At 53.1% G+C, this 9,206-nt stretch overlaps 1 protein-coding gene across 1 annotated transcript in view; it reads left to right on the top strand.

Moving 5' to 3' along the window:
- The window catches only part of SEC14L4 (SEC14-like 4 (S. cerevisiae)), a 16,174-nt gene that overhangs the window by 6,251 nt on the left and 717 nt on the right, over positions 1-9,206 (top strand). The window contains exons 3-12 of the mRNA XM_010828771.1: positions 2,899-2,942; positions 3,230-3,289; positions 3,416-3,604; positions 5,159-5,254; positions 5,567-5,627; positions 6,463-6,546; positions 6,870-6,976; positions 7,051-7,190; positions 7,283-7,452; positions 9,182-9,204. Coding sequence (XP_010827073.1) covers positions 2,899-2,942; positions 3,230-3,289; positions 3,416-3,604; positions 5,159-5,254; positions 5,567-5,627; positions 6,463-6,546; positions 6,870-6,976; positions 7,051-7,190; positions 7,283-7,452; positions 9,182-9,204 — 974 coding nt within the window. The remainder of the gene's footprint in view (positions 1-2,898; positions 2,943-3,229; positions 3,290-3,415; positions 3,605-5,158; positions 5,255-5,566; positions 5,628-6,462; positions 6,547-6,869; positions 6,977-7,050; positions 7,191-7,282; positions 7,453-9,181; positions 9,205-9,206) is intronic.

The raw sequence follows: 9,206 nt of genomic DNA, 5'->3' as shown, positions 1-9,206 counted from the left end.
CGCCTGTCTGCTTTGCACAGCGTGTACGTGCGTCAGGGCTGCTGTCTTGGTTTACCCCAGCCTCCCCTTCGTCCCCTGAGTCCGCACACCCATTCTCCACGTCTGCACCTTTATTCCTGCTCTGCAGTATGTTCATCTGGACCATTTTGGGGATGGCAGATTTCTTGAAGCCACTTGATACAGCCTCAGACCTCTCTCCTCCTCCTTTGAATCTTTTTGGGTTTAAAAATCAGCTTTTCAGGTACCTCATGGGTCTTAGATAAAAGAGTGAAATTGTATGCACTGTAGGTGGCTGGGTCAGGGGAAGGAAAAGGACCTAAGATAGGAAGAGGGTGCAGGCCTCAGAGCCCTCCCCTTCGCAATGCAGCTGCTCTGCTGATGCGGCCCCGCCCCCTTCAGCTCAGCTGTCCTCCCAGCATCGCAGGGTCAAAGGCCAGGGCTGAGCTCAGCTGGAAGCGGAGGAGCCTTCCCGACCCTCTGAGGCTGATTCCTTTGTTTTCCTTTGTCCGTATCCCTCGTCTGGGTCCATCTCTCCCTCTTGGATGCCAGTTCCAAGAGGACTGTGCCTGCCCGGTACTCCCAGTCTGACACATAGTAAAAAAGTTTAGAGGACCCAGGAGCAGTGTCCAAACCACTGTCTATAGGACCAGAAACCATACTCTGGTTCTCAATAGAAAAATCTCCTAGAGATATCTCACAGATTTTTTTAAAGTCAATAAAAGAATAGCAGGTATGATTATGCACTAACAAATTTGAAAATCTAAATGAAATGGATACATTCCTGGAAGAAGAAAAAGAAAACCCTCAATAGATCAGTAAATATGAAAGACATTTAAATGGTAATAAAAACGTCCCCTCCCCTCCAAACTCAGACCACAAATGGCTTTGCAGGTGAATTTCTCCAGTTTTAAGACCAGCTAATTTCTTAGGTATACAAATTGTTTGAGTTGTTTTCAAATATATGAAAGAGTGAGATTTATGAGGCTTGGGTAGATTTGATTCCCAAGCTAGCCAAGGACGATAAAAGGAAATTATAGGCTCATTTCACTTACTAACGTAGATGTTCAGTTCAGTTCAGTTCAGTCACTCAGTCGTGTCCGACTCTTTGCAACCCCATGGACCGCAGCACGCAGCACTAACAGGATCAAATGTATAATTATTTTATTAAAAAAAATTTTTTTTTGGCCGCACCTCGTGGTGTGTGAGAACATAGTTCCTCAGTTCAGTTCAATTCAGTCACTCAGTCGTGTCCGACTCTTTGCGACCCCATGAATCGCAGCACGCCAGGCCTCCCTGTCCATCACCAACTCCCGCAGTTTACCCAAACTCATGTCTATTGAGTTGGTGATGCCATCCAGCCATCTCATCCTCCTCCTGCCCCCAATCCCTCCCAGCACCAGAGTCTTTTCCAATGAGTCAACTCTTCGCATGAGGTGGCCAAAGTCTGGAGTTTCAGCTTTAGCATCATTCCTTCCAAAGAAATCCCAGGACTGATCTCTTTCAGAATGGACTGGTTGGATCTCCTTGCAGTCCAAGGGACTCTCAAGAGTCTTCTCCAACACCACAGTTCAAAAGCATCAATTCTTCGGTGCTCAGCCTTCTTCACAGTCCAACTCTCACATCCATACATGACCACAGGAAAAACCATAGCCTTGACTAGATGGACCTTTGTTGGCAAAGTAATGTCTCTGCTTTTCAAGAAGTCTAAGTAAAATATTATATAACAGAATCCAAGAAGGTATTAAAATCATGCAACAGTATCAAGGAGAGTTTATCTTGGGTATGCAAGAAGAGTTCAACATCAGAAAACCTAGGGAATTCCCTGGTGGTCCAGTGGTTAGACTTAGAGCTTCTGCTTCAGGGGTCACTGGTTCGCTCCCTAATCGGGACGATCCCACAAGTCACGCAGCCAAAAAAAAGAAAAGAAAGGAGAACCTATCAGTGTCATCAAACACATTAATGGAGTTAAAGATAAGAAATTATATGGCTATCTCAATGCAGAAAAGGGCATCAGAAAAGGTTCAAATTTTATTTATAAGACAAAAGTCCTTCATGACATCCTTTGAATAACTCTTAAAATGATAGTCCCAGATAAACTAAGGCTCAGAGAATGTAAGTGACTTACTCATGGTTGCGCAGCAAATAAAAGGACAAAACTAGAGTTTAAGCTCAAATCTGACCCCAAAGCCCATGCTCTTACCCCTCCTAACACCAGGGGCATCTCTGCTCCCTGGGGGATGTTAAATATTGCAGGCTAGCTCAGCTCTAGAGTGAACAAGTTTAAAAGGCCTGGAGGAATTTCTCTGGTGGTCCAGTGACTAAGTCTCTGAGCTCCTTCTTAATGCAGGGGGCCCTGGTTTGATCCCTGATCAGGGAACTAGATGCTAGATGCCGCAACTAAGAGTTCGCACACCACAACTAAATATCCCACGTGCTGCAACAAAGACTCAAAAGCCCGTGTGCTGCTACTAAGACCTGGCACAGCCAAATACATAAATATCTAAAAAATAAAGGCCTGGATACTGTAGAGCACAGGGAACTATATTCAGTATCCTATAGTAAACCGTTATGAAAAAGAACATATATGTATGTATAACTGGATCACTTTGCTGTAGAGCAGAAATTAATACGACATTATAAATCAACTATACTTCAATAAAGTTGCTTTTTTTTTTTTAAGGCCTGGAAAATGAAATCAGGGGCCTTCCACAGTCTTCGAGAGGATTAAAGATCCTTGCTTCTTTTTTTTAAAAAAATTCCAGACCCCCAGTGTATTCCTGGAGCATCAGGAAGGTGTACCCTCCTTGCCCCCGGAGCTTATCTCTTTATGAGCTGTTAGAGAATGGCTTAGGCTGCATTCTACCTCCAGCGTCCTCTTACCACGCCTTCTTCTTGCAGCCCGGAACTTTGACCTGCAGAAATCAGAGGACATGCTCCGTAAGGTGAGACCCTGTGCTCACAAGCATCCTGTCTCCTACACGTTGCACCCCAGGAATTATCCCCAGGGACTATCAACAGAGGCCAGGGACTCTTGCCCAGTCCTTCCCCCTCCATCCCTTTCTGCCTCAGACCCGGGTCCCCCACAGCCCTCGTCCTGGCATTCCCACCCCCAGTCCTATGTTGGTGGCACCTGGGGTGGCTCTGGTAGGATCCTGGTGTCCGTGGGCAGAGGGGCGTGGCTTGTGACCTCTGGGGCAGGCAGTCTGCAAGCCCAGCCATGCATCCGCAGCACGTGGAGTTCCGCAAGCAACAGGACCTGGACAACATCCTCGAGTGGAAGCCCTCAGAGGTGAGCCCACGTGGGGTCCCCCAGGCCACTGCTGCCCCCTCAACTCGCCCATCGCGTCCAGCCGCCCGAGGGAGCGGGGACCTGGCCTGGAGGCTGCTTCGAATTGAGACCGCACCCCGTGTCCAGGTGGTCCAGCGGTACGATGCCGGCGGCCTGTGCGGCTACGACTACGAGGGCTGCCCCGTGTGGTTCGACATCATCGGGACCATGGACCCCAGGGGCCTCCTCCTGTCAGCCTCCAAGCAGGAGCTGATCCGGAAGCGCATCAGGGTCTGCGAGTTGCTTTTGCACGAGTGTGAGCAGCAGAGTCAGAAGGTATGCGAGCGTGTAGACGGCACGTGGTGGGTCCCGTCTGTCTAAAGGTGGGTACCAGGACTGGCGAGGGAGGCACCCGCTCCTCCCTAGCCTTCAGCACACTGGGCTCTGCTTCACTTGCAGTCACCCTTGCACGAGCGTCTAACACGTGCATGCCATTCTTTGCTGGTGCACACCAAGTGTGGCCAAAGCCCTTCCCCTGTGACCTTGGGTGAGATGCTGGCCTTGGTGCTACGAATCCTCTAGCTGTAATCCCCTGGATCCCTGGGAACAGTGGGTGGTCAGCTTTGCTTACAGAAAAGATGTCCCTTGATTGTGTAACTATGAACCTTGATGGAGGAGCCATTGCTTTGGGCATCCCCAGAAGCTGGTGACCCTTCAATCTGGGCACATCCCTGGTGCCTCTAGGGAGTTACTACCAAAATATGTGGGGCACGGGGCTTCTAAGCCAAGAAGGACCACACCCTCCTTTGCAGGGCTTCTCCTGACCCCTGACTCTGTGTTTCCTGGTCACTAGCCTTCAGAGGGAATCTAATGCCAAGTGTGGCCGGGTTGGTTTTGTGAGTCTAAGTGTCTAAAGCTGTTATGGCACTGTGGGATATTATGGTTAATATATATGTGTCCTCATGGGATTCCACACAAGGGCAAGGCCTGCATCCCCAGCGTCTGGCACAGAGCGGGGCACAAAATAGACCCTCCACCGAGATTTGTGGCGGGCAGGAGAGAATTACCTAATGTTGTGTGTCGTGCCTGTGTGTTCTCATGTAAGATGGCTCACTTATAGGCTCAAAGCAGTGTCTCCAACTTCACAGACGTTCCCAATCGGAGCCAGCAGTTAAAGTGGCGGTGGCGCTAGTTAGTATCTGTTAAGATTTAATAGGCACTGGCCAAGCGCAGGACCCTGGGTTCGTTGAATCCTCACAGACCTCTCAGGGCCTGGAATTATCCCCATCTTACAGAGGGAAAAAGTAAGGGTCAAAGGGATTAAAAATCCACCCAAGGCCTGGTGGTTCAGATGGTAAAGAATCTGCCTGCAATGCAGGGAGATCCAGGTTCGACCCCTGGGTTGGGAAGATCCCCTGGAGGAGAGAATGGCAACCCATTCCAGTATTCCTGCCTGGAGAAGTCCATGGCAGAGGAGCGTGGCGGGCTGCAGTCCCTGGGCTCAGAGTCAGACATGACTGAGCGACTAATACTTTCAAAGCCACACAGCCCCCCAGCAGCAGTTCTGGCTTGGATTCACCTGTGGGGCTGCATCGCTGGCTGACAAGTATACTACTGTACGTGAAGATGCCCAGTGAACAAATGATGTCTTTAATCACAGTTAACTCATTCCTGGCTACAGTGTTGAGCAGAGTGTGAGGGCCACCACGCTAAGGCTCAGAGGTGGCACCTCCTTAGACCCTGGATGGGCTCTGTCTGTTTGGAAAATGCTGTGGGCAGCTGGCGGAGGGGGCAGGACGGTGGAGGGAGGGATCCTCAGGGGCGCTCTCTGGCCAGGATCTCCTGGCTGGAGCCATCATCTGACCCGAGTGCCTGCTCTGTCCTGTGCAGCTGGGCAGGAGGGTCGACACGGCCGTGATGGTCTTTGACATGGAAGGGCTGAGCCTGAGACACCTGTGGAAGCCAGCAGTGGAGGTTTACCAGCAGGTGAGGTTGGCCGTTGGCTCAAAGCCAACAGGGAGCCACACTGCCCACACCAGCCTCCGGTCCATGGAGGAGGGGTCACTGCCCAGGGGCCCCAGACAGCAGCCAGTGAAGCTGACCTGGGGATCCACCCTCCAGGGAGAAAGAGTCTGAACAAGAGCTCCACTGAGGATGACAGCCATGCTCCCGGGGAGGACGGGATGGGCTCCTGGGGTGGGGGGGTGCTCTTGGGATCCAGCAGCATCAGGGCTGCAGAAATCTGGGGGCTGGAGGTGTTGGCAGCTGGCTTCGCTCAGACTCTTCTTGACCCCACAGTTTTTTGCCATTCTGGAAGCAAATTATCCAGAGACGATGAAGAATTTAATTGTTATTCGAGGTGAGCCCACTATGGGGATGACCTCCTGGGGTGGGAAGGGTGAGGAATAGGGGAGGGGGACAGCGGGGAAGCCACCCAGACCAGGGACTGTTAAACCCTCCTGGGTGGAGAATGGGTCTGTCTTTGTTCAGCTGATTCTCTTGGAATATACAAAATCACGCTCTCGTGTGCTGCAGCAATGTCAAATACGCCATGTCTCTAAATGTTTACTGTAATTTTCTTTACTGACCTGGTTGGGGACTGGCATCAGAGAGTCCACGGACTGAGAATCCATGGAGTGCAGTCTGTGCCTGCAACAGCTATATGACAAAGGGCTCGCTGCATGTGTTCTAGGGTCAGATGATCTGGCTTCCCATTCTGTAAAATGGGGATACAGTGGCACCTTCCCTATAAGATAGCTGTGAGGTTACATGAGATAGTCTGTGGGGAAAGTGTAGCACAGAGCCTGGCCCACAGAAAGCACCCAGTAAGCTTGAGTCGTCCTGGTGGAACATGAGGTCGAATGCAGATGCCCCCTACTTGCACCCAAGAGGGTGCCAAGGCAACGTGGGCACACCGTGAGTGTGGAAAGGAAGAGGCGCCCCTGGGGAATCACCATTGCTGATGCCCTACCACAGGGGAAGAGGAGGCAACCATTTATTGTTTCATTTGATCTCCACTTTTCAGTTAGGAGTGCTAAGCCTCAGAGAGGGTGAGTGAGTCCCTGAAGGTCTCACAGAAGGAAATGGCAGCATCTAGGTCTGTCCAACCTCTGTCCCACCCATGCCCTTGGCTGTGACCCTGTGTATTCAGGTCCTCTCCGTTCCAGCTTCTCAAGGGAATTTGTGTGTTCCAGCCCCCAAGCTGTTCCCCGTGGCCTACAACTTGGTCAAGTCGTTCATGGGTGAGGAGACCCGAAAGAAGATAGTGATTATGGGAGGTGAGTGACCCGGCCTCCCAGCTGTGACACCTCTGCCTCCGCCTGGAAGCAGAGGCTGATGCCAGAGGCTCCATTTCCCTGTAGCTCCTCCTCTTTACTCAGGCCCTGACCTTGGCCCGACCCTCAGTGACCTTTGCACTCTCAATCGCGGCTTTGGGCCCTAGACAATGGCCTGGGTGGCCATGCGGAGCTCCTGGGTGTTCTCAGGAGTTGGTGCCCAGGAGCCAGTGTAGGACACATCAGGCCTCTCCCTGGACTTGGCCCCACTGCCCTCTGTTGAACCCCCGACCCCCCTCAAAAGAGCCCCACTTTTGTTCCCACAGGCAACTGGAAGCAAGAGCTGCCTAAGTTCATCAGCCCCGACCAGCTGCCCGTGGAGTTTGGGGGGACCATGACTGACCCCGATGGCAACCCCAAGTGCCTGACCAAGGTCCGGTGCCCAGAGGACGGGGAGGGAGGGGAGATGGCCGTGGTGCGGTGCCCGCTCACCACCCTCGCCTGCAGATCAACTACGGGGGCGACGTGCCCCAGCATTACTTCCTGCGCAACCACGTGAGGGTGCAGTACGACCACCAGGCGACCGTGGGCCGGGGCTCCTCCCTGCAAGTGGACAACGAGATCCTGTTCCCGGGCTGCGTGCTCAGGTGGGCACGGCGCCCCACACACACACCTGGTGTGGTCGGGAGGGGCCCGGAGCCCAGGCAGGTGGCGGTCAGTGGGGCCCTGTCCCCTGCAGGTGGCAGTTTGCGTCGGACGGAGGGGACATAGGCTTCGGGGTTTTCCTGAAGACCAAGATGGGGGAGCGGCAGCGGGCCGCGGAGATGACGGAGGTGCTGGCCAGCCAGCGCTACAACGCCCACATGGTGCCCGAGGACGGGAGCCTCACCTGCACGGAAGCTGGCGTCTGTAAGAGCTACAGGGTTCACTGGGGTCGCTTTCCTCCTCATGGTGGAGAAATGATCTGACATCTCTTGCCGGTCTGGCCCCTCTGTTTGCTCCAATTTCCAGCTCTCAGGGTGGGTGTGGGGGGCTCTGTGCAAGCCCCTAGGTACCCTGAACGCTGGGGCATCAGCTTCAGGTGTTGGATCTGAGGAGAGGCTCCCAGGTGTGGGTACAGGAGTGGAGAGGTGTGGTGGAGAGCAGGGCTCGCAGCCCCGTGGACTCAGCTCCTGGGAAGACCCTTCACCGCACTCAACAGGCTAAATGAGAGACAGCTGGAAAACAGCCGTGGGCTCAGCGTCAGGGCTCCCAGGCTGCCCACCTGCGTGGACCACCCGAGGAGATGACCCTTCCAGGTGTCTGTCCCCCACTCCCAGGCCTCTCGGGCTGGTCAGTTTTGGCAGAAGCGGTGTTGCCCAGGGCCATCGCTGACCTCCTGCCTCTGCAGGGAATAGCACTAGGAGAAGAGAGACCCAAGGTTGATGTTCCCTGGAGAAGGAGAATGGGTTCAACCAGGGCTTCCCAGGTGGTGCTAGTGGTAAAGAATCCACCTGCCAATGTAGGAGGCATGAGATGGGTTTGATCCCTGGGTTGGGAAGATCCCATGGAGGAGGAAATGGCAACCCACTCCAGTATTCTTGCCTGGGAGATCCCATGGACAGAGGAGCCTGGTGGTCTACGGTCAGTGGGGTGACAAAGAGTCAGACACGACTGAGCATATGAGCCAGTCACGCACAGTTCACTTTTCTGTGCAAAGCAGGGATTAGAAGGGTGCAGACAGAAACCTGTATGGCTCATCAGATCCAGATCATGTTGGACCTTGGCAGCGAACAAAATTCCTCTAAAAGAGACATAAGAGGGACTTCCTGGTGGTCCAGTGGTTAGGACTCTGCACTTCCGATGCAGGGGTCACAGCCCACCACCTGCCTGGACTCTGGGCCCCTCCCAACGATGCCCAGGTATGGGAGGGCCGCCATGCCTATCTGAGCACACAGCCCGGAAATAGGATCTTGTTGTCCACCGGTTTGACAAACTAGGATCCCACACGCTGCACAAAACGACCCAGGAGTTTTTTTTTTTTTCCTTAATAAACATTTTAGGGACCCCCTAGGTGGTCCGGTGGCTGAGACTCCGCATTCCCAGTGCAGGAGACCTGGGCTCGATCTCTGATCGGGGAATTAGATCCTGCATGCCACAGAAAAGGCTTCCCATGCCACTGCTAAGACCTGGTGCAGCCAAATAAGTAAAATAAAAATATTTTTTAAAAATAATAAATTTTTTTAAAGACACGAGAAAGTGACTGGTGGGGAAAGTAGGGATCCCCTCTGGGTTGGAACATCAGGATAAGGGAATCCCAGTCCCTCCCCTCACTTGTTCTGGAATCATCAGAAGGTCTCATCAACCTCCGTAAGCCCGTTTCCTTGTCCATAACATGGCTATGATCGTACTTTGCGTGGGGCCACTTTGAGGATTCAGGGAGCTGTGAGCCCTGACGTGATGCCCATAGACGGGCTGATGCATGCTGGAGGTTACTGTGACTCCTGTGGTTAGCACAAGCATCAGCCAAGGAGAGAGTCGGGAGGGATGGGCTGACCCGCCCGCCCCACCCACGGTCCTGGGCAGCCCCTTCCCAAGAGCACCCAGTTGTGCAGGTGTGCTGGGCTCGCTTTGCCTGCTTCCTCCTCTGTCTCTGCAGACGTCCTGCGCTTCGACAACACCTA

Source organism: Bison bison, unplaced genomic scaffold (genome assembly GCF_000754665.1).
Source record: "Bison bison bison isolate TAMUID 2011002044 unplaced genomic scaffold, Bison_UMD1.0 scf7180017864495, whole genome shotgun sequence".
In the NCBI taxonomy this organism is placed as follows: domain Eukaryota; kingdom Metazoa; phylum Chordata; class Mammalia; order Artiodactyla; family Bovidae; genus Bison; species Bison bison.
This window is presented reverse-complemented; position numbering and strand designations above follow the sequence as displayed.